The sequence below is a fragment of the Terrapene carolina genome, unplaced genomic scaffold (genome assembly GCF_002925995.2).
Source record: "Terrapene carolina triunguis isolate 2854851 unplaced genomic scaffold, T_m_triunguis-2.0 Scaffold714, whole genome shotgun sequence".
Lineage (NCBI taxonomy): Eukaryota > Metazoa > Chordata > Testudines > Emydidae > Terrapene > Terrapene triunguis.
In genome coordinates, this window is record NW_020665065.1 from 6,394,387 (window position 1) to 6,418,504 (window position 24,118).

The following is a 24,118-nucleotide window of genomic DNA, read 5'->3' on the forward strand; positions in this document are numbered from 1 at the left end:
GTAAATAAAATGTCAATATTTTTTAAAGCAACTAGAGATTTTGGGTGCCTAATTTGAAGTACTATAATGAGCCTGATTTTCAGGAAGAATAGAGCATTGCTCTCTGAAAAGTCAAGTCCCTTTAAGATGTCTCAAGTTGGAAACCCAAAATCACCAGTCACTTAAAAACATCTTAGCATACAGACACATGCACGTTATATACATAATATATGTAATACTACATACACGTACAGAACACACGTTCTCACGCACGCACAAAAGAGATAAAAGACCTTCTGCTAAAATGATAAACAGGAACACACAGGATACATTTCTAAAGCTTCTCCTACCCTGCTTTTTTTGGTAACAAACGAAAAACTTAACTTCAAAGAAATATAACATTTGCCTTATGAAATGAGTTTGCTGATTGGTCAGGGACCATCTGCTTGTAATTTAATGTTACTTTAGACATTGTTTAAAAAAAAAAAGTAACCAAGATATCTTTAGGTAGCCACAAGCTTGAAAACGACCATGTACACAGGAAAGCTGGTTACAGAGGACAACAAAAATGTGAACAACCCCGTCAAGAAATCAAACATAATGTGGCCCTCCCCAGAGATAGCACAGCTGCTTGGATGGAAGCCAGTCCTGATTATTTACAATGTGGTTGGGGCCCACTGAATTACTCAGGAAGTGCTGGAACTGCCACCAAACGGGAATATTCCATGGCTGGAGTTCAGTAACACGACAGCAGTACCAACAGCCACAAAGAATCACACCAAACTTTCCTTTTGTCTCTCCCAGGATTGGTTAAACAGTGAGAAAATCTGCACCTAAATAAAGACCTAAGGCAGGGGTTCTCAAACTTTTGTACTGGTGACCCCTGTCACATAGCAAGCCTCTGAGTGCGACCTCCCCTTATCAATTAAAAAAACTTCTTAATGTATTTAACACCATTATAAATGCTGGAGACAAAGCGGGGTTTGGGGTGGAGGCTGACAGCTCACGACCCCCCCATGTAATAGCCTCGTGAGCCCCTGAGGGGTCCCGACCCCCAGTTTGAGAACCCCAACCTAAGGCCAAATCTTGCTCACCTTACACAAGGAGTTCTACTCAAGCTGCTGGAGAATTTGCGTGAGGAAGGTGGGTGGATATTGGCCCTACACCAGTAAACCCCTGATAAACAAAGTTCTAAATTCCATTCCATCACAGCCTCATGAAGTCAGTAAAGCCTCTCCTTCTGCAGGGACAATGGGTATCAAAGCAATCTATCTAGCTGCAGGTTCATCACCCCCTTCCACACACACTGAGGAAAATGGATCATGGTTGGAAACATCTTCTAAAGGGTTGAACTGATGGGGTGAAACACCTTTTATAAGTCAGTACCATGTGCCAGGTTGGTCCATCAAAGGTAATATCTATCTAGAAAATAATGACTCCTGCAGACTTATTTATGACACTGATACTGTGCCTCCATAACAACTAAAGAGGTTCAAAATCCCTCTGAGTGCTGGGGAAATTTCAGTCTGGAACCAGACTTTGCAACACGAGTCCCTCCCTAACAACCTACTCCATTGGCATTTGTGTCTTGTGGACCTTTCAGGATTTTAATAAGAGTGAGCAACATCATTGTGGAAAAATGCAATCAATCTCTTGGGAGAAGTAGATCTCCTCAGAGACAAGTTACGTACCCTTTTTCCAGCTGAACCGAGTGTTTCCCAATATCCAATATTCATGGTCATCAAAATGGATTTCCCCATTTTTCGGGAAGAAAGCATGGGCAAGCTCCCCTGTCGTCCCATCAAAACAATGATGGATGAGTGACTCCAGGCAATCAGTATGGTTTATGGAATAGAAGCCTGTGAAAGAGAATACATAAAGTCAGACTACTCAGTATACTTCATACATGCATGGACTGAACAAAGAGGAGAGTGTCTCAGGGACACATTCTAAAACATGTAAGTTTTCCATCCCACAGATGCACAGAAGGAAAATCAAACTTAAAGAGATAGTTAGAAATGAGGGTTGAATAATACAAACCAGGTCCAGCTCTGAAGTGTTTGGGGTGACATTGGATTTAGGGCAGTCTCCAAAGGACACAAGTTAAGCTTCCCTTCAGAGAGGAGCTCCTGTTTCAACACCAAGTGGAAACTCCTACTTTTTTAATCAGGGCATTAAAGAGGAGGCAGTGACCGACTGCTTAGGCTTAGCGTTTGATTGATCATTGTGTGGACAAGGGATCGGCAACCTTTGGCACGTGGCCCGCCAGGGTAAGCCCCCTGGGTGGGCCGGTTTGTTTACTTGCTGCATCCGCAAGTTTGGCTGAGCGCAGCTCCCACTGGCCACAGTTCGCTGTTCCAGGCCATCCCTCAGCCCGCGTTGCTTCCCACAGCCCCTATTGGCCTGGAGCGGCGAACCGCGGCCAGTGGGCGCTGCGATCAGCCGAACCTGCGAATGCAGCAAGTAAACAAACCAGCCCGGCCCGCCAGGGGGCTGACCCTGGCAAGCCGCGTGCCAAAGGTTGCTGATCCCTGGTGTGGACACTAGCAACCACAGCCCAATATGCCCACCTCCCATCACATGAAACCATTTCCCCTATCCCAGTGCACCAGATCTCTACCCACTCACCCATTCTGGTCAACGCTGCTTTCTGCACCCCTACGAGGAGCTATGTGAACTTTGACTCTGAGTCATCTAATGCAGCTTGGATTATTTTGGTCTTTCTTTGCAACTTTAAATGCTGTTGACTGTGTATCTTGTACAGGGCTACACCGATCAGTCCGACATACAAGCCAGTAGCCCCTGCTTAATCCAGGTTTCCCACAGGGGAATTAGTTTAGCGATTGAGGCAGTGTCAGAATCTCTCCATATTTTCCCTGGAGTGAGCCCTCCCATGTCTACAATGGGCTCACTAGCTACCTCCTAGAGGTCTGGGAGGAGACTATCAATTCTGCTACTACTGACAGGTAGTGGAGACTCTGCTATAAGGGTGGTCTAGTGTTTAGGGCACTGGACTGAGACTCAAGAAATCTGGGTTCTACTCCCGGCTCGCTGGGTGGAACATCAACTCGCCTCGCTGCACCTCAGTTTCCCCAGCTGTAAACTGGGGAACTTTGTGAAGTATAGATGAAATACGCAATAGAAGGGCGAGGTATTATCGTCTAAAGTGATACAAAGATCCTCAGGCTGGGACCAAGTTTTTACAGTAGTGCCCAGGCCATAAAAACTCCTTTGCTGAGCTGCTACTTCTTATAAAAGTTTATTTAGTTGTAACCACTTGCCTGCCACAAATGTCCATCCAAAGCTCTTTACAAATGCCCCTGGGAGGCAGATAAGTGTTATCCCCTTTTAAATCTGGATTTAACAGAGACAGAGAGAGGTTAAGTGACTTGCTTCAGGCCACCATGCAGAACCTGGCTCTCAGGCCTGCGCTCTAGTTACATGTCATGCAGTCCTTAATAGGTGCCTGCTGGAATGGGGCTCTGTGGAGCTCCTACGTGGCAGCATTTCACTCTCTGTTAGGCAAGGCCCCCAGGGAGGTGGATCATCTGCTTTCAGGTGGTGTCACGCAATAGCAGAGCAAGAAATATGTTGCGAAACAATGGAAACTTTGCTGGAAATCCTGAAGACACCGCAGTCTGCACAGGAAAGAATGATCATGTCTTTCATAGGCCATAAATCCTGAAAGGAATTTACATCTAGAATGTGAAACTAACCAGATGATCCAGGATTGAAAACTGCATTATGATTGCCCAGGGCTGAGAGCTTCAGAAAGGCACCCAGTGAACCTGCATAGCAGCTGAGAAGGGGCAAAGGGAAATGGCTCAGTAAGATCTGTGGAGATAAACAAGGAAGGGGGAGCTGAAGCAACCCACCAATGTGCAGCCGAATCCTTGAGCTTGAAGCTGAGGCCTGGTCTTGCAAGGGATTGTACCATGGACGGTGAGAAAGGAACCAGAATTAAGGAATAACTAATAGGATTTAAAGAATGGTCTGGAGTACATGGAGAGCTAGCAGGGTGGGGAGAGAGAATAAGAATATTAATAGTTAGCTCGTGTACATTACTTTTCATCTGGAGATCTCAAGGCACTTTACAAAGGAGGCATCATTATCCCCATTTTACAGATGGCAAATCTGAGGCACAGAGCAGTGAAGTGGCTTGCCCCAGGGCACCAGCAGGCCAATGGGAAAGCTGGGAATAGAGTCCAGGTCACCTGAGTCCCAGTCCGGCGTTCTATCCACTAGGCACCACTGCTAGCCCAGACAAGGAGAAACGGTATTGAACTTCCTCTTCAGTTAGTGTGTTTGTACCTGTAAGAGCAGCTCAGATACTATAGGGACAAGGGTGATCTAAATATACAGGTAGACCTTGCTCTGCAGGAGGAAGAGGAAGCAGGCTGAACTGTAGGGAGAGTACTGCTGAGGTGTTCTTCCTTCTGGGGCATGTGGAGTGCCACTAGGATTTCTCTATAAATAAAATACCAGGAGGCATCATGGCTACCAGTCAGCGCACCAGACTAGGGTCCAGGAGAACTATGCTCTATTCTGGGCTCCACTGTGACGTTGGGTGAGTAACTTTACTTCTCTGCACTTCAGTTTCCCCATCTGTGAAATGGGGATAATCCTGCTTCACAGGGGTGTGGGGAGATTTCACTCTCTGAGCTCCCTGGATAGCAGGCACTAGGGTAGTGATAAATACTATAGCCCCTTCCCTTGCTGAATATGCTGAATTAGATTCCTCCCAGAGGGAAGGCAGGTGCATCAAAGGTCTGGGGCTGCATCACCAAGACCAGCCAGAGGGTGTGGCCCAGCCTGTGCTGTGGGGAGGAGCATTCCAGTTGCAGGACTCCTGGGTCTCACCCAAAAAGTTCTGCAACCAAATGCTCCAAGGAACACAGACCCCGTTTTGGAGACGGAACATCCCTTAGGGCCAGAGCCCACTCTCTCTTTAGCGCAGGACCCCAGGGTCTTTGCAGACCTACCTATTTTCAGGTCACTAGCTGAGTTGGGTGGCACCTCCTTGAAGTTGAATGGTGAAACGTTGCTCCACATTCGGAAAGCAGCTGCCAACCCCTTCCGTGTGACACTCTCATTAATGAGATTTCTCGGGAAGGACACGATTCTGCAGGGAGACACAGATTGGCTTTAGACAGATCCCAGACTATCCTCCTGCATCAACTGAAGGTTACAGTACTGCTCACCTGGAAAGGTTCCCATCTTAAAGAGTTTCACTGAACTAGACTATGAGTCTAGTCCAAAGCCCATTGCAATCAGTGAGAACCTTTCCATTGACTTTATGGGTTCAGAGCAGGCCCTATTTGCAGAATAGCAGATAGTTTAATTAGGGTGATAAACTCTTTAATCTGGGCAATGAGGAGATACCACAATGCTTGGTGGGCAACGTGGAGGCAACAAGTTAATGGCTCTTAATTCTTGCCCATGCTATAGCAGACTCTGGTCGGACTGAAGGGAGCCGGAGCGTTTGTGCTGTTCTGCAGCATCCCTGGTTATTTGTCTGGGCTGGTGGGCAGGCATTGACCTCTGCTGTCCATTTGGAAGGACTGTTCCACTGGCCAGCAGCTCACCACCACTGACTGGACAAGGTGACAATGACAATGTGCACCTAGGACAGTCTACGACCCCAAGAGCCAGGCTGTGAGGAAAAGGACCCCACAATGGCTGCTGGGGGGATTTGACCTAGTGCTGACCGGGATGGTTCAGTGGCTGCTGGGGAGAAGGGGAACACGGGACAAGTTGCAATGAGACATCTATGTGGCTGAAGGAGTGTGAGATGGAACTGCTACCCAGGGAATCCAGGCAGTGGCACTGCTAGTCTGAGCAGGGAGTGCCAGTCTGTGCCTGCTGCTCACACTGAAATGCCCACTCGATCCCTTTCTAAGTGCCTCAGGAACTCTCATTCCTGTGTAGGTGAAAGGGGCTGGTTGAGAGCCACAGGCAGCTAGAACCCTCCTCCTCTCCGCTGCCTACAGCAAACTCAATGCAAATATAACTGGATCCTCCTTCCTTTCTTGTTTGTTGGTTTAGAGACTTTCCCATCCATTTCAGTCCTTGTCTGAGAAGCCTCCCAGCTGAAGCAAGACCCTCCCTGCCCCCAAACAACCCTCTTCCTAATGCAGAGCGGAGGCTGCAACAGGCATTCCCTGCTGCCAGAGGCCACTTTCGGTCTCTGAGACTAATCTGGTTAGACTTGGGTCTGCTTAGCAGCTGCTGCCTTGGAAAATCACTTCAGAGAGGGCTTGCTGTAAAGGACTGGCCAGATGGGGGGTGTATTATAAAGGGGTGGTTGTCGCCACATATTACACTGAATACACTTTTAACTGCCTCAGGAGTTCCCAGAAGGGCGCCTTCCCCTCTTAGGAAGGATTTTAACAAGGGGCCTTTCTTCAGCAAGACCTGAGGACTCCTGCCAAGGCTGAGGTACAAACCACATCCGGACCCCTGGCCTGCTGCCTGAGGTTCACCAGAACGGCGTGGTCACACCTGCCAGGCCTCAGCTGGCTCCAGAGGGATTCTCCAGGCACACTCGCTGCACTGCGCTTGCTGTGTCTACATGCCTGTTAACTCACGTGAGAAACATTCAACAGGCCCCCGCCATCCAGCACGACTTTTTACTGCTCCTCAGCGTCCCAAAGAGGCAAAGCATCTGTCAGGACATGGAAGCCATCGTCCATCATGCTTAGCCTGCCTCAGTGATGGGCACAGCATTGGCAGGCCAGAAGCTATTCATCCATCGGTGATTTCAGGGGGCATTTTGCTTAAGGGCTGAACACTTCACCATTACAGTTATTGCAGTGTGGCCAGAAAGTAACAAGAAAGGGCTAGATCCTCGGGTGGTGTCATTCTGCACGACTTTGGAGCTAGCCTATAGATTTAGGATTGTGTCATTCCAGAGACCATTGTTTTGACTCAAGTTTGGGGTGTGCTCTCCTGTTGGAGTCTATCTGACACATATTGTGCAGCACGCACAAGGCCATTTTCTCCGCTGCAACATCACCAAGTCCAAGGACTTGCACTGGCTTATACCAGTGGTGAATTAGGTCCCTTATTATCTTTTGGTTCTGCAGATACTTGGTCTTTGAGCTATTGGCAGAGGCAGCCTGCTTATTTCACCATCATTGTACATGTATGTCTCTCCATTCCCCCCTCCAAAACAGATCTTCACTCCCTTTACAGCTACAAAGTACCACCACTTCTGAAGCGGAGTGGAGCGGTGCAGCCAGCTGGCATGCAACATTCTAGGCGGTCATGTTTGTGGGTAGGAAATTTGGCCATAGATATTGAGGTGAACCTCCATTCTTATGAGAAGTGCCAGGTAATTCTCCCATCCTATGAAACCTTGGTTTTTAGGATCTAATCCAAAAGATAAAAGTTCCACTTCTGCCACAAGCACAGAGGATTTTCGTGTTGGACTAACTCTGCTCCCATTGAAGTCAATGAGAATTTTACGAACAACTTCACGGAGAGCAGTTCAGCCAGTGCTGAGCCCACCCAGAGTGAACTGGGACCAAATGTATTTACCTTGGAGGGGTGAATGGACGACAGGATTGAGTCAAAGGGAATTGTAGGTGTGTCAACCTGGAATTCATCTCAGATCAGCACCAAATCCAGTAGAAACCTGTAGGTTTCTGCAGACGTTAGCAAGCATCATACCGTGAATGGCATACCATGCATTAGTTCCTTATATAATGAGTTCTGCTCAGCGCATGATCTGTACAACCTGTGGGAGAGACCTAGCAATATTTGTATGAATAGAGCCTATTCTAATGTGTGTCCGGACAACTAATTGTTCCCAGCTGTCCACTGCTCACAAGCAGTTCAATTAGCACAAGGATCCACAGCAGGAAAACATGAGTGTCAAAGGCAGGAAGGCACAAAGCAAACATTGCAGACCCAGCACGCGCAGAGTTAACACGTGTTCATACCTGTACGTCAGGTTGAAGTGGTCCCACTTCAGCTGCCCTGGTGTAAGTGTGTATCGTTTTCTCCGTGTATGGGCTAGGTGTGGGAGAGCTGGGCCTCGGAGAGCTGGGGCAATCACTCCCCGAAGGCCAGGCGATATGGCGTCTTCCTTAAAAGACGAACAGGAGGTTAAAGGAATTGGAGCAGCTCAAGCAGCATGCCTAAACCTGCCCATTTAGAGGCACTTGCATATGTTGGTACCTACTTGTGGGCCCCTAGGTGTCCCTTCCAAAGCAGTAATGCTGCTGGTACTCCTGGCAGGAGATGAACTAGATGGGAGCTCATAAGCCATTTCTGTCTCCAACATCTACTGTCTGGATTCTCTAGTCTGCTAAGGCCACTATGAAGTAGAAAGTCAGTGGAGAATTTCTTCTTAACCAGGAAACTCCACTGGGAAAGGTGGCTCCCCCAACTATACCCCCAGTCCCTGGTGTAAGGGTGTGTGTTGGGGGGAGTTCTTGTGACGGGGACAGGCAGGAAGCAGAGTTCCACTGCTCCGGATTCTGAGGGACCTTACATCAGTGGTATAAGTTACAGACCTGCCTCTGTACAGCCCTCACTTGTGCTGGGTGGCCCAGAGTGAGTCAAAGCCTGAGTCTATGGCCACAGGGATCGCAGCAGTTCCTGGAAAGTTCTCACTTCATTTTATTTTGCCAAATTTCTCTAGCATCATCCTACTGTGAGATGAAACACTGGGTGAATGAGTCAAACAGGCTCGCGTTTGGACCAGGGGAGCTCTTTATGAAGTTGGATTGTGGACCTGAAACTCCCTTAAAGTAAACTGGGAGCACTGGAGACTTTAAAGACCTTTCGTTTGCTGCTGTCCCCGCCTTTATTGGATTAGGCAAAGGGCCCGCCTAGCTCTTTGAGTTCTGCCAACAGAGGGGGAAAGGATGCGGTGTGACAGGTCCCTGAAAGCTCCCTTCTACTAGCTCTGCCTCCTACGCTCAGGATTAATATACTGTGTATTTATTGCATCCAAGGATGTCAAAACAACAACAATACAATATATTAGCAATACAACCAATCATTCTCAGACATGGCTTAATTAATTAATGCCTGTGTAGAAGGCAAGAATTATCTTCACATTACAAATGAAGGAGCCGAGTCCCAGAGACGTGAAACAACAGCCCCAAGGTCACACAACAAGTTAGTGGCAGTGGCAAGCTAGAACCCAAGCATGCTGACTACCAGCCCGTGCTCTAATTACCAGACAGCGCTGCCTCCCCCGGAGCGAACATTGCTTCTCAAAAGGCCAAGAGACTCCATCGTAGCTAGGAACCAGAGTCTCTTGTGTGTCCACCAGCCGGGTCCACCAACTATAGGTTATCTGGCTTCTCCCCTTGTCCCAACCTTAGGTTGAACCTAACCTGGAAGCACCTCTTGTCTTCACTGGGGAGTCAGGCCTCATGGCAGCTCAGCTGTGGGTCTGACCCAGCTTTGTGACATGGGTTCCTGTTCTCAGGGGAGCAACTGAAAACAACTGAATTCTTTAAATGTAAGGACTTCAAGGTTGCCTTGGTGCCCAGGGATTGGTCAGTGCTGGGCACGGGACACCAGAGCAGGTGGACTGGGGGATAACAACTAAGCAGGTACCTTTTGCTCTTCTGCAGCACCTTTGATCCAAGGCTTTCGAAGCAGATCACAGATGGCAATGAATGAAGCCAGTCCTACGTGCCTGTGTTGTGCCTTAGCTGCTTTTCTTAAGGCAGGAGCAATCCCACTGGCCTTAGTGGTGCCCATTCTCAGTTACAGTAGGGCCCTTTTATGCCACGCTGGCAATGTAAGGCAGCCTAAAAATGGGTAGAAACAGCTCCCTGGGAATACCCTGCACAGGGGGCCACCTCAGTTGGTGCTGAGCTGGTGTCTTGACTCCATCCCTGCCCTGCTCCCAGTCCCTGTGTGTCAGAGCAAACTGGATGTGCAGCCAGAGGACACAGTGCCATTGTCGATTTCTCCGGGCTCATGGGAAGCGCAGTGTATATTAAAGCAACCCTGAAGCTGCTCTGACTTACGTCAGGGGCTGGGCACTGACCCAGGATAAAAGGAGTTTTAAAAGGTGGTTGAAAGCCATCTTGTCCTCCCCAGCTCTGGCCTCGTAACAGAGTAAGGGAGAATCCGGCCCAGTAGAGGTAACTAAAACCTGTTGGGAATGTTCTGACCTGGGCTGCAGTTCAGCCCATTGTACAGATGGGGCCCATTCCCAGCTGGGTTAAGCCTTCAAATACCCATAGGTTTTGAGGGTGTTCAGATCCAGGCATTTGCTTCAGGACTATCTTGACTCATTATAATGGAGTCCAAGAGACTCAAAGATAGCACAGAGGTGTATTGGCCTATATACCTATTTCATACTACCCACCCACCCTCTTACAATTATCACAGAGACTATTTGTCCATATTTGTCTAAACTAATTTACTTCGAGTTGCACAGACTTTACTTCTTTCCAATTTATCTCTGTCCTATTCATAGATTCCCATTCGTGACGCCCTAGTGCAGCTAGATAGCTTAGAACCAGTTTCACAGAGGCGAAGCACTGAGCATGTGCAGCAGCATCGGAGCACTACTGCCAGCTGATGATGCATACAAACAGGAGAGGAAGCAAGAGAGGCTTTTCATGATGTGACAAGCAGCAAAATGAAATCAGCGCCTGGGAGCCCCTCCTCTTTGCCTTAGTTCCCCATGAATCCCAGTTTGCTTCGGAAGACCTTGCTAATGGATGCCCCTAGAATCAGAATAATCTATCATGACAGCAGCTAATGGGTTCCGTGGGTCCAGCACGAACTCCTACTTTGGGGACTTTCTGATCTCACAATAGCCCTGTCTGCGGAGTTCCCGGTGAAGAGAGTTCTGCTGATTCAGCTGCTACAAGGCTGGGATATGCATGAGCCACATCACACTGGGCTGTGAGAGCTGGGTTCTCAGGGTACTTACTCTCTGACCCAAATTGAAGAGTTTTTCCACATGCCAGGTTGTGGGACTGAAACACCAAGTTTTAGACAATTTACTGGTTGGATATAGCAAAGAAAACATTTGTCATATCCTCAGAAGTCTGGAATCAGCCTCTGACCCTAATCTTTGGGTTCGTCATTTCCCTTTCAGATCCTTTTGCAAAAAGGGACTCACTAGATACAAACAGATACTGGAGTTGACAAGCCAGCCATAAAGGAGTTTCTAGCTGACTTAGGTCACCCCTTGAGTTTACACACACACACACACACACACACACACACACCATATTCTGTATCCCATCCCAAGCATTTGAGAATTTGATCCCATCCCTACCTGAGGTTTCTGAGCTGCAGCTCCCACTGGATCTTTCAGAGTAGCCAGCAAAGCCACCAGAGGGAAAATGTACAAAATGCATAAAAATCCCACAATGGATTTATATCTCCCACACTTCTCCTCTTCAGATGAGAGAAAACCCTTGTTGCTGTCTGCAGAAAGTCCTTCCATTTGATCCATGTCTGCCTTTAATTAAAAAAAGGGGGAGGGGGGAAATAATCAATTTCTGGACTGTATTTGTAACCCTCCTGCTCGCAGTTGCATCTGGAGCATTTGCGAGGAGCCCTGCAGTCAAAATTTGTGAGGAACCACCACCAGCCTTTGAAAAAGCTTAAAAAAAAAAAAAGCAGACTTTACATTAAGCCGCTTTCCAATGTGCCAGGGATTCTATCAGCCCCTGCCAAGCAGTATCATGTTACTTGAGCTGAAAGTTAGGGCTGGAGGAGGAACCAGCAAAGTGAAGCAAGCTGGGATGAACATGAACTCCTTCATTTGACTGGCTGAGTATCAGCATAGGACAAATCTGCAGTTGTCAGCTTTATGTAATAAAAACGGGGAGGGGAAGAAAAAGGAATCCAGAAGCCAGCATCATGCCTTTGGAACGGTTTATGAGGGATGCTTAACGCTAGAAGAGCTGTCATTTGCCAGAGGCCATCGACAGGAGCAGAATGAAAAATGTGACTGTGGGCTGAAGGCAGCAAGAACCTTTTTGCTTTGAAGATTTTGGTCAGTTTACAAAAGCTCAGATGAAGTTAAACATCAACTCACTCCTTATTGGAAATTGGCAAGCGAGTCCTAAAGGACCATTGTGTTTTGGTTTGGGGAGTAAAAGTGCTCAGTGATCTGGGACTGAGAGACAGAGATCAAGTTTTCCAGAAGTGAGTGGCAGTTTTGGGTGCCCTAATTTATTTGAAGAGTCTCGACTGGGGACTCCAAAGGGCCTGGTTTTAAGAGGGAGGGTTCTTGGCATGCCCTGAACAATCAGGCCCCTTTAGGGCACCAAATCAAAATCACTAGTTGCTACTGAAATTCTTAGCTAGAAATTCTCTCATCTTGTGCTTGTGATTTGTTGGCCTTTCCGGCCAGCGCTTTTCAGGATTAGGTGTTTGATAACAAGTGGCTATGAACTGACATCACTTTGCTATCTGGTTACAGCCAGGCATATGAGACGCAGGACTTTGTGCAATTCTCCTGCCTTCCCAACAGGGTAAGCGCTCACTGCCAGCTAGTGTTAAAAAAAAAAAAAAAAAAAAATTCCTAAGTACCATTTGAAAGCCTCAGAAAGTGGATGATTTCTGCACTTTGATGTGAGTGTCTTTAAAAATTCTCTCATTTGAGACCAAAAAAATCCCTTCGTTCACAACCAAAACTACTACCGGCTGGAATTTCATGTGCTTCCAGTGCGGAATTGGTCATTTCCTGGGATTTAGTGAAAAATGAAGTTTCTGGGGTTTTGAAATGTCCTGGAACAAAAGTGACAAAAACGGTTGTGTGAAATTTTACAAACATTTTCCCCTCACTGTTATGCAAGGGTCTCTGAAGCAGCAGCACGTTTCACAAAGGGACTAGAACAGGAACCAGTGTGTGTGTGTGTGGGGGGGATCGTCGAATTGCATGGCACATAGGGAGGGTGTAGCCAGAGCAGGGAGCAGCATGGGAGAAGGTACAAAGAATAGGATAGGAAAAGGTGGTTAGAATTGGAAGGAGGAGGAAGAATAGCAGGAAGTGAGAGCAGAGACATAGCCGGGGCAAAGCCTTGACAGTAAGGAAAAGCTCGAACTGCAAACTTGCACTGGCACTTGGACTCTGGGCACGGACTAGTGGTTCTTGTCCAATGAGGGTATTTCTACATAGCAAATTCCCAGCGTGGGTGGTTGTACCTGCACTAGTTCTGCTCGAGTGAGCAATGCTAACAATAGCAGTGTGGCTGCCTGAATACATACCTAGGGCGGGGGGCTAGCCCAAGCCCACCACCTGTGATGCAACGGCCACTCACACTATAGCCTGAGCGGAGCAAGTTCAGGTACATCCACCCTTGCTGGGAATTGCACCTCTCAGCTGTAGCATAGACATGACCAGAGAAGTATTGACGCAAATGGAAAACACCGCTAGCAACCACTGCCAGAAGAACATTAACTTCACTAGCATGTGTGTAACAACAACACGGCCCAGTGTGTCAGCCCTTTGTCAGGCCACTAAGCACCAATAATGCATGAAGTGTCTCAACTTGATATTCATCTATCTAGGTACTTCTGTGGCTCCCACCAGAGTATTGAGTGCCTCACACTCTATTGTATTTATCCTCAACACCTCAGTGAGCGCGGGCATCCCCATTTTACTGATGGGAAACTGAGGCACACAGAGACTAACCCCTCTGACATGCCAAACGTCACAGTCTGTGGCAGATCAGGGACATGAATCCAGGTCTTCTGAGTCCCAGGCTAGTCCTCTAACCACTGGGCCGTCCTTCCAAGGAAAAAGACCATATAGGTATAAAGTTTGCAAAAGGTGAATCCAGAACCCAAACACCCACATCTGGAAGAGTTGGAGGCTTGCTGCTTTGGCCCACTCTAGAAAATTACAGGGTTATCTGCAAAATATGGATTGGGTTCAGCTTCCAAACAGTAGCAAAGTTTGGATGGAGGGTTCTGATTCTGGACCTACTTCTCTTCTGAACGGACTATGAATTGGCTGATAAAGGAGCATGCAGGAGGCTTTAATTGCTGCAGTGTATCGGTTATTCAAGAGGCTATTGCAGTTTAATACAGTGAAGGCCTTTGACCTGAGTTGACAGAGATCATCTGACACATTCTGGATATGAGCAGAAATCTTGTTACCTTTTAGCCCCGCCCAGTCTGACCCCAAGTGGGTCACTGTGGCTGCTGAGAAGATACAGGCGCTCAGGGCTGTTTAGTGTCACACGCTTCTGCCTGAAAGGGACAGGGAAGGGTATGGTTCTCCTGGATGGGAAGTGGGCGACCAACTCTTCAAACCAGAGAGTGGTTCTTGGAAAGCAGACGTCTCTCCTTTCTCACTCTGTGGAGTAGGCACTGCAACAGTCAGCACGGACTCGCCTCCCTGCGTGCAGCTCCGACCAGCTGCTGGCTGCAGGATCCTTTAGAACTTTTTCTATTTAAGCCAAATACTTGCTCAGAAAATCAGCTCAACAACGTGGCCAAGACAAACCTCAGCTACTTTGGCAGTGAGCGCAGGGCCTAAAGGGCCAGCTGAGGAAAGTTCTTATGCTGGGCTATTCACAGGTTTTATTTGGATGCTCACAGAGCTGTAAAGGATACATAATCTTAACCCAGTGAGCACCTAGTATCCCTGAGAAAGTCACAGTCACGTCTGTGTCCTTCAGTGGACCTCTGAAAGTTGCAGCTCTTAGTAAAGGTGTAGGTGTCTCAATGGCTTCTTACACACAGCCCTCAATGGACTCAGACTTTCCCCACAGCCTGCCACTGGCTCTTTGCTCTCACATCCTGCTGCCCAGCTCTCAAGATTCCCTTCTGGGAGGCAGTGAGACTTCAAGACTCCTGAGTTTTATCCCTGGCTCTTCCAAAGGCTCCCTGCAACACCTCGGATAAGACACTTAGCCCCTCTGATTTTGCACCCCCACTTGCAGAGCAGGGATGAAAATACTTTCCTAGCTTTTTCAGGTGCTTTGAAATCCTGAGATGAAAGGGGTTAGACAAGGGCAGAGTGCTGCTATTAATCCACTGCTCTGTCCAATATAGATTTTAAATTCTCCTGTCTGGATACTTGGTTTGGATGATATGCCGGAATCGACAGTCCAGCTACATTTGGACAGAAAATATTCCTAGCAACACTGACTTGCGTCTCAGCACACAGTTGTGACTGAAGTGGAACATGTTACAGTTGTGGGAAGCCATATGGGATGACGGGGGGATATAACCAACTTAAATGTGTCTGCTAACTATGCAGTGTTCTCCTCCCGGCAGTTAGGAGTGCTGACTGGGAACCGGATCTCATTTAAGGAGGCTGGTTCTCCCCAACAAACAATCAGGGAGGCATTTCGTACGACACTTTGTGTGATAAATATCACACGGGGAAAGCTGCCTCCAAGTGGCTTTGACATGCCCTCGGAGACTGACCTGTTCCAAAGAACTAAAATTATCACTTAGAGACCTCAGAATGTCAAGGACTGGTTACTTTTGCATTTCCTTTGTTAAAAGGAGCAAGGTTTCTATATTTGCTCTATTTTTTTCATCCCCAGCTGCTGGTGTATTTGGCTTGGAGCATTGCATGGTTGTTCCATGTATAATGCACAGTACGTGGCCGCATTCCCAAGTCCAGCTTTTAGCTCATAAAATAAACACTTGCATTCACATGGATTATTGTTTGCATTTCCCTCTTCCCCTTCATTTAGAATTGTTACATCACCATATCATGGCCTCCTTCTGGAGTGTTTCCAAACAGATCTGGCTTTGCTACACGGGTCAAACTTTTAAGGGTAGAATTCACCCCTGTACAACGGGCTAGCACAAGGGTTATGCACCACTCCTGTTCCATCAACTGAGGGCTTAGGAATGGTCTCATGTACATACAGCACCTCGCACAGTGGCAACCTGATCACGGTGGGAGCCTATAAGCGCTACTGGCCCTCTGCACAGGAGTGAATTTCACCCTAAATTGAACAGTGCCATGTGACAGACCAGGAGCCTGGAACTCCTTTTATGTATCTACAGAACAAGTAAAGCATGTGCAGCTGCAGGGCACGCTTCCTCCATGTCACCCCACCGCTGGTCCTCAGCTCTGTTCTGGAAGGCCCACCTTAGAAGTCAGAAGATAGGTCCGTCTCCATCCATGTCACCTTCGATGTCTCAGGGGATCAGCAGTGACCTTTCGCCTCCAGGACACCAGTCCAAATCCAGCCCAGGGTGGTGGCCGCTGAATGGTATTTTCCATGCTTTGGCTGCTTGGTGACCCATCTGAAAAGAGTTCGTGGCTCTCAATGCAGCTCTTGGTCCACAGAGCAAAAGCCATCCTTACATTTGGGTAGCCCTGGAGGCATTCCTGCCTGGCTACTTCACTGCTGCCTATGGCAAAGGCAGGAAAAGCTTCTGCCTTGTAAAAGGACTATGCAGTATAAAGGGTTATTAATCTGCTGCAGCACTGGGGAACATTCCAGTCCAACATGAGACAAAGAATATCTGCCACCCCAGAGCTCCATCTCTCTCAACAGCACACATTACTCCTTGACATCAGCTTCTGCTGAAGCCTTGCAGTTATTCCTAGAGAGAGAGAGAGAGATCTGCTGTTTAGAAAATGAGCTGAAAACAAGGTCTTCCTCTAGCCGGCAAAGGAGATGGACTATTTTGCTAAAGGGTTGATTTGGAGTGGCAGCTCAGAAGCGTCCACCATAGCCTGGCCCTACAAGGGCTTCACCCACACCAGAAGCTCAGTCGTCGGTCAGCGACCGGCACTATGGGACTGAGAGGTGGCAGCAACATTCACCAATGCATGAGGGAACTGAGTGTTGAAAAGGGGGCAGAAAACTTCTCACCAGACACCCTGTAGCAGATATTATTGCTGCTGCACTTTGGTATGCTACATTAGTACTTGACCTGTAATTCTACATGTGTACCAATCCAGGGTTACATTCACATTGAGGGAAGCAGCATGGTCCAGTGAGCGCAGAACTGGTAATAAAAGAGACCTGGGTTTTGTTCTGAGCTCTGCCTCTGCGTGATTTGGGGCAAGTCATTTCACCTCACTGGGCCTCAGCTTTGCTCATCTGTAAAATAGGGAGAATGGGCCAGATTTCCAAGGGGGAATGGCTGGCTATTGAGCACTTTGGAAATGCTGGCCCAATGACACACTGCCACATTTGGGATAGGAACAGGGCATGAGTGGAGGGGAGGGAAGGGAGAAAGGAAAATGCCCAACACCTCTAGAACCGCCAGGGAATCTTTGATGCTGGGAGGAAATGCCGTTGAAAGCCCAAAGATCTCAATGGGAAAGTAAACTACAGACAACAGGCATGAAAATCACAGTCAGCAACAAATTCTTAGGATTTTCTTGAGTTGTTTCTTTTTGAGGGGGGCAGAGGGGGAGGGAGGGAAGAGTAGTGTAGGACAATTTGTACCAGAATAAAAACAAACAACATTCTTTCCCAGATAGTGGACGATTCTGAAAAGGCAGAAGAACAAACATTGCTAATTAGCGCTGAGAAGTCGGAAATTCAGATGAAGAAGAAAAAACATAATGAAGCAGCTGCCCTCGAAAGAGCTACTCAATGATTTCATCCTTTTGTTCAGAGCATGAAAGCAATGGACAGCTAAGCCATCTGGCTAAGGGGATATATAATAGGATAGGTAGTGACTTTCAACTTCTGGTCACTGGAGAGGGTCATCATAATAGCTGTGTATCATATTTACTTGTTGTATATTATTCAGTCACTAAGCATCTCTGTGTGCCATACAGACTTCTAGATAGGGTGTTGTCCCTGGTAAACAAGAGAGACAAAATTGGAACTCAAGCTCTGTGGTGGACCTGTTTGTGCGTTGAAGCCATTTTCTTTAATAAATGCTCCCTGTTTAAGGATGACTGATATTCCATACATCATGCTAGTCACCAAGAATCATTTGCCCTCTTATGCCTGGCTTATAGCCTGGAATGAGTTTGATGTTTCTTAATTTCAGTTTTTACTGGACAAGTGTCCTCGTTGTATCGGGGAAGTGGGATCCAGTGGTTACAGCATGAGACTAGCTTGCAAACCTTTCCCCAACTGAGAAGTGAAATGTACCTGCTTCATTCACACTGGTGTTCTGGGTCTGATTTTTAAGGCACGAAGTGTCTTGAGATCAGGGCTACCGTACCTCTCTGATGGATGAAGGGCCGGAGCAAATCAGTGAAGCCAACGGAAAGCCTCCCATTAACCGATTTCCATGAGCTTTGGATCTGGCCCTTGAAAGGCCGCCAGTTTCCAGAGCTGCTTCCTCCCCCCTCCCACCAGCACTACCATTCACGTATTAAAAGCAAAGGCAGGGCTGAGCGTGGTGGGGAAATTCCAAGAAGGGCACTCTCGGAGGAAAGCTTAAAGAACGCCTGCCTGTCACGATATCAGCACCTTCTGATGAGGCTGAGAAATAAAGCAGGCTTTGTACTCCACTGGAAATAATGAAAGCCGTTTACAGAGCTCTTCCAGACATTTGTAAACCAGCTGTTAGCCCAGGAGCTAGCTCAATGCAAAGGCACCGGTGGCTGTTCTCATTTAGAGAGTCCATCCACTCCTGCTTTATACTGGTGCTTGGGGTCTATGTCAGGGAATCGCACCGATGTAATTGTAGTCATGCTGGTGTGAGTTCTCTTAGTCTACTCTAGACAAGCCCCAAGGATCAGGTATTCCAAGCATCAATATAACAAAGCCAACCCTATTCAACACATGCTCCTGCAGGTTTTAATGGTGTTTCCAGGGCAGGAATCTCTTGACCATGCAGCAAATTTTTCCATTCTATAAACCTGGAATTTCTTACAGTCATTTGACAATGCCATGACCACTGCGAAGCACCTCCACTGCCTTTAAATTAACATTATTGCTTGTCTGTATTAGGGGTTTGCAGCAACATTGAAATGGGGGCAAATCCTCGGAGTGGACAAGGCCTAAGCAGAGGCAGGAGGCATCGGAATGAGATTGTGTCCTCTTGCTGCCCAGCATGGAGGCAGGTTTGCAGAAATGACTTTCCGTGCAAGACCAGCTGCACAAAAACTGCTAACAAAATCAGTTGCCAATTCAAATACCAGGCTCCCAGCTGGATGAGAATAGGATTTGCCAAGAAAAATAGAAGAGCACGCACAAAAAATACTAACTCAGCCACTTTCCTCCTGCAGAGTTTCTTGAGGCACTTACCCTCAAAGCGAGAGTTGGGGAGGCTAGAGAAATGATGGGTTGTTCTGAGGACTCTTCTGTGGTTTTGTCACTGGGTGCTCTACTCACCACACAGTGGTGCCCACTTCTGGCAATTAGCTCCACCTGGTTCAGCGCCCCCTTTCTTCTCTTCCACCATTGCAGCTCTCCCTCTAGCTCACAGAGTTGCAGTACTACTGCTTCGTGACTTGGGTCCACCAGCCAGGTCACAGTGTGATTTCCCCTTCGGACTGGGGCGGGAGCAGAGGAGGGCAGGAGGACTTTCAAAGGAGGGCAGAGGAGGACTTTCAAAGTCCTCTGCACCACCAGTGTCAGGCAATCCTCGGCCCGCTGCCCTGATTACATCCCTCAAGAAGTGAGTCAGGCAGTTGCCCCATTCACTGCCCCAAGCAATGCCTCTCTGCAGGAGATGGCAGGGGAATCCAGGCCCGCCGTCTACTCTGGATTCCAGTCCAGGGCCCCATTGGGACTTCACCACCCTTACTGCTCTCTTCCCGGGGGACTGCTTCCTACCGTGCTTTTCCCAGCCTTCCTAGTCAGCCCTTTCTCCCTCAGGCCTACGAGATAAACCCATCCTCATGGGTTCCTTCCTATCCCTTTTCTCAGGGGTTCCTACCTCCCCTTCCTCACGGACAGAGACTGCAAGCTTCCTCCCTGCCATGCCCCTCACACTGTCTCCAGCCTCCTGGCTTTACAGAATCACGTCCTGTCCCCTCACAGGTGAGCTTCCTTCTAATTAGTGCCTTCCACACAGCCTAAATCTCCCCTGTTTGCAGCTTAATTGACTGATTGGGCCCACCTGGCTTAATTCAACTCTTTCAGTACACCCCATCAGTACAACCCTCCTGATTTCGCCAGGAGTCTCCCAGAGTCACGCCCTATCTCCCGGAGGCTACTGAAGCCAAACCAGGAGATTTTAGGTGCTGAACATCCGGCAGCACAGCGGACTCCCTACCTGGCCTGGCCCCACACTGCTCCCGGAAGCGGCTGGCATGTCCCTGGGGGAGGGTGTCCCAGGGGTTGCCGCGTGCTACCCATGCCCCGACTCCAGAGCTCCCAGTGGTGCTTGCGGGTACGGGCAGCATGTGGAGCCTCCTATTCCAGCTGCTTGGAGCAGTGCGGGGACAGGGCAGGCAGCCTGCACCCCACACCCCCTCCTGCACCCCAACCCTCTACCCCAGCCCAGAGCCCCCTCCTGCACCCAAACTCCCTCCCAGAGCCTGCACCCCTTGCCCCCTCCCACACCCCAACCCGCTGCCCCAATCCCATGCCCCCTCCTGCACCCAAACTCCCTCCCAGAGCCTGCACCCCATCCCCACCCCCCTGCCCCAGCCCTGAGCCCCCCTAAACTCCCTCCTAGAGCTTACACCCTGCACTCCCTCCTGCACCCCAACCCCCTGCCCCAGGCTCAGCACGGAGCCCCCTCCCACACTCCGAACCCTTGGGCCCCACACCCCCCTCCCGCACCCCAGCCCCCTTCCCCAGCCCGGTGAAAGTGAGTGAGGATGGGGGAGGGCAAGCAATGGAGGGAGGGGGGAATGGAGTGAGCGGGGGGGGGGCACGGAGAAGAGGGGGGGGCAAGGGTGTTTGGGTTTGTGTGATTAGACAGTTGGCAACTTTACCATCACAAGCCTTAACAAAGATTCCTAAAAACCAAGGAGAGAAAACGGACCAGCTCTTCTTCCCGCTAAGCCAAACTGACAACGAAGAGAGGCCTGCACCTCGTTCAGCGATTAGTTGGAAGAATCAACAGGCAAAACCAGTGTCAACTTATAAATTGTGGCCAAGATTTTCAAGTGACTAGCCGTATTTGGGTGTCCAACTTGGGACACCTTAAGAGGGCCCAGCTCTCAGAGGCAGAGCGCTCTGCACTGTCTGAAAAAGATGTCTCAGACTGAGCATCTGGCAACTGGGGCATCCAAAACCACTAGTCTTGTCTGAATCTTGGCCTGGATTTTGTAAGCCAACATGCCCCTTTAGCTGTGGTAGAGAAAAACACCTTAAGAGCATTACAATGGTCTATTTTAAAAATTCCGTTATTTACGCTGTTAGTCTACAGTGTGTATTTGTCTCAGCTGGGCAAATGAAACTAAAAAATATCCAAGAAGTTAGTTTCATTCTTGTTTATAATCGTTTTCATGCCCACAATTTCAGAGCCATTGGGTGGCAATTACTGCAGAGGAACGCGTATTCCTTTAGGCTGTGATCCTGCCAACGGTTAAGAAGGATGGCACTCAGGAGCTCTTGGTTCAGTTCCGTGTTCTGCCACAAACCCTCTGAGACACCTTGGGCATGTTGTTTAGTCTCTCTGTGCCTTAGTTCCCAGTCTTTAAAAGCATTTTAACTAGCATTTCCCCACTGAAGACGAAAAGATTAAAAATCATGAGATGCTCAGATACTACCATGATGGGGGCCATGTAAGTACCTAAGTCAAGCATGTTCGTAACTTTATGCATGTGAGAAGAACCACTGATTTCACTGCATAACTGCTACAGGATCAAAGGCTTCTAGAGCATAATTTAAATTCCAGTAAAGACAGAACAGCCATGGGAGCATTTTTACTGGGTTTAGCTTTGATAGGAGCTTGCTTTCGCAAACTCTAAATGTGGGAATAAATTTGAATCAGGAGGGCCGCTGTGATGCAACAAAAACATTTGTTTTCTGGAAGAGACTGGAACCCTGACCTGAACTGTTGGTTAAAAGGGATTATATATAAAGCTCATTGATCTGTCTCACCTGCTGTCTCGTATTTAAAGTCTTACACCTTAAAGATCCCGGTCTGGGATTTAATCTTTGCTGCCATTGCTGGAAGATACAAAAGAGCATTTCCAGGGAAGACCGGCACTTGCAGAAGCCTCAGAGAACAAGCAGGCAACCCCTTAACCGGTTCATCAGAGTGCCTGCAGGTCTTGTCTTGAGGCAGATAGATGGTAACAAACCACGTCTAGCAAAGAGTTCATCAGGATCTGGACCCTTTGACTGAATAAAAGGCCACCGTGTGTTTTTTGTGTTTAAATGAATGCAGGCCCACTGGCTAAAGCGATCTAATTGGCCCTTCTCAGCCGGTTACCAGCAGCAAAGTAGAATATACTCCTCTGGGTCTGAACTGGCTCCTCCCATCAAACCCACCTGAATTTCGTGGGTGCGTGCGCGTGTGTGTTGTGGGTGTGGGTGTGTTGAATTCCAATTCCCATCCCCGCTCAAACCAGCCAGGCCTTTCCAGTTTGGGTGGAACAACTTCTTCAGACATGGCTCAAGTTGTCAGAAGGCTCGTGTGATTGATTTCGGTACTCCTGAGCCCCTGACCACACCCTGGGGTTCAGCCTTGGACCTGCACCCTGGTGATCGCTAGCTAAACTGAACGCAGATCCCAATCTCAGCATCACTTCTTGGCCCATCTCTGCCTAGCAGGAGGAGTCCTCTTGTCATACGTTAGAGCCCGATTCAGCCCCCACTGCCTCTATCCCAAGCTGTCTTGGGCCCCTAGAAAGGGAACAGCCTGGCAGGCAGACACAGAACTACAGCTGCCAGGCAGCAGGTGCACATGGCAGCCCTTGCTCCAGCCCAGCAGGTACTGGGGCTCATCAAACCAACACTGGCTCTGCATCATGCAGGCCGGCCAGCCAGCCAGCCTGGCCTACCCAGCAACAAGACAGAATAAGTCAACCCATGGCCCAGTCTCCCTGACTCAGCAGGGTCACCAGCGGAGGCAAATCAGTGCTGGATTCCCCCTCCCCTCCTGGAATCTGGGGCCTCAGAAACCCTCAGGGCAGCCCTGGCAAGGGGGCAGAGAGACCATAGCCCTTACCTAGTCCATCTCGGTCTTTCTTCTCCCAGAAACACCTCAATCCTCCAGCTCCAATGGTCACTTCCTCTCCCTGCTGTGAAGGAGCCTCACGTGCAGAACGTCCCCTGTCCCTGCTTCTCATCAGGATGACAACTTGCATTGCTGCAGGGCAGGGATTCAACAGCTGCACTGTTCCACAGACAGAGTCCACCATGGATGTCGCTGGCCGATGCCACGGTGCAGAGGTCGAAGGAGCCATCCCCACTTTAGCAGGGACCATTTGATGCTCTTTTATGCTGGGCAGTATCTGCCTCAGTGCACTATAGTCCTGGCTCTTCCATACACTTCTGCACGTGCTCATCAACCATCTCACCACTGCAACCTCCAAGCTATGGCAAGGAGCTCTGCAGACGTGCATGATGGCCTTTAAAATGGGTCCTGTGCTCAGGAAATTGATTCTGGGGATGGACAGCTCAGACTTAGAGCTGATAAAAAAACAGGACAGCAATTCCAGAAAGCAAACCTGCATTTCACAAGCCGCCTGGAACAGTATCTGTGAAGCGAAGTTTGCACTGGGGAATTAACCCCCTGCTTGCCAGCGCAGCTGAATATGAAAAGTATCATCTACCAACCATGTGCAGGTGAACCTGCGGGGGTCTGGTATTAATGGGCCAATGCAATGATGTTCGTGCTACAGAGGGAGGACAGAGGTTCTATGAGTTAGAGTCAGGAATCGAGAACACTCACCTTTTATGTAGCGCTTCAAAGCTTCTGGAGTGCTTTATAAACCTTAATCAATTCTCACAACCCCATCATGCATTTCAGAGATGGAGAAATGGAGGCAGAGAGATTAAGGGACTTGCCCAAGGTCCTGGAAGGAATCAGCATCAGAGTTAGGAATAGAAGACTCAAGGATTCCTCGGTTCCAGTCCTGTGCTTAGGTTACTAGGCCCAAACCCTCTTGTCTATCTGAATCCTTCCTGTGCCATCAAACGTAGGGAATCTGCCTTTTCTGGCCTTTGATAATCAGTCTTAGTCCTTCCTAATGGAAAAACAATCTTGATTTCTGGCAAACTGTGAATAACTTGATTATTTTTCCTAAATGGCAGGAAAGGCTGGATAAACTGATTTCCTCAAACCACTCTAAAAGCCACTTAGAAGATCTTATCTTAAAGCACCACCAAAAGAGGGGAAGGAG

At 48.6% G+C, this 24,118-nt stretch overlaps 1 protein-coding gene across 2 annotated transcripts in view; it reads right to left on the reverse strand.

The window, feature by feature from the left end:
• Positions 1-11,660, reverse strand: part of MMP23B (matrix metallopeptidase 23B) — a 19,318-nt gene extending 7,658 nt beyond the window's left edge. Inside the window, exons 1-4 of one of the 2 annotated variants that reach the window (XM_024201693.2) lie at positions 11,243-11,660; positions 7,923-8,068; positions 4,962-5,101; positions 1,671-1,838 (exon numbers count right to left, since the gene is read on the reverse strand). In XM_024201693.2, coding sequence (XP_024057461.2) covers positions 1,671-1,838; positions 4,962-5,101; positions 7,923-8,068; positions 11,243-11,422 — 634 coding nt within the window. In that variant the 5' untranslated portion in view covers positions 11,423-11,660. The remainder of the gene's footprint in view (positions 1-1,670; positions 1,839-4,961; positions 5,102-7,922; positions 8,069-11,242) is intronic. The other variant, XM_024201694.2, reaches the window with a different exon arrangement.
• Between the last annotated feature and the right edge of the window lie 12,458 nt (positions 11,661-24,118).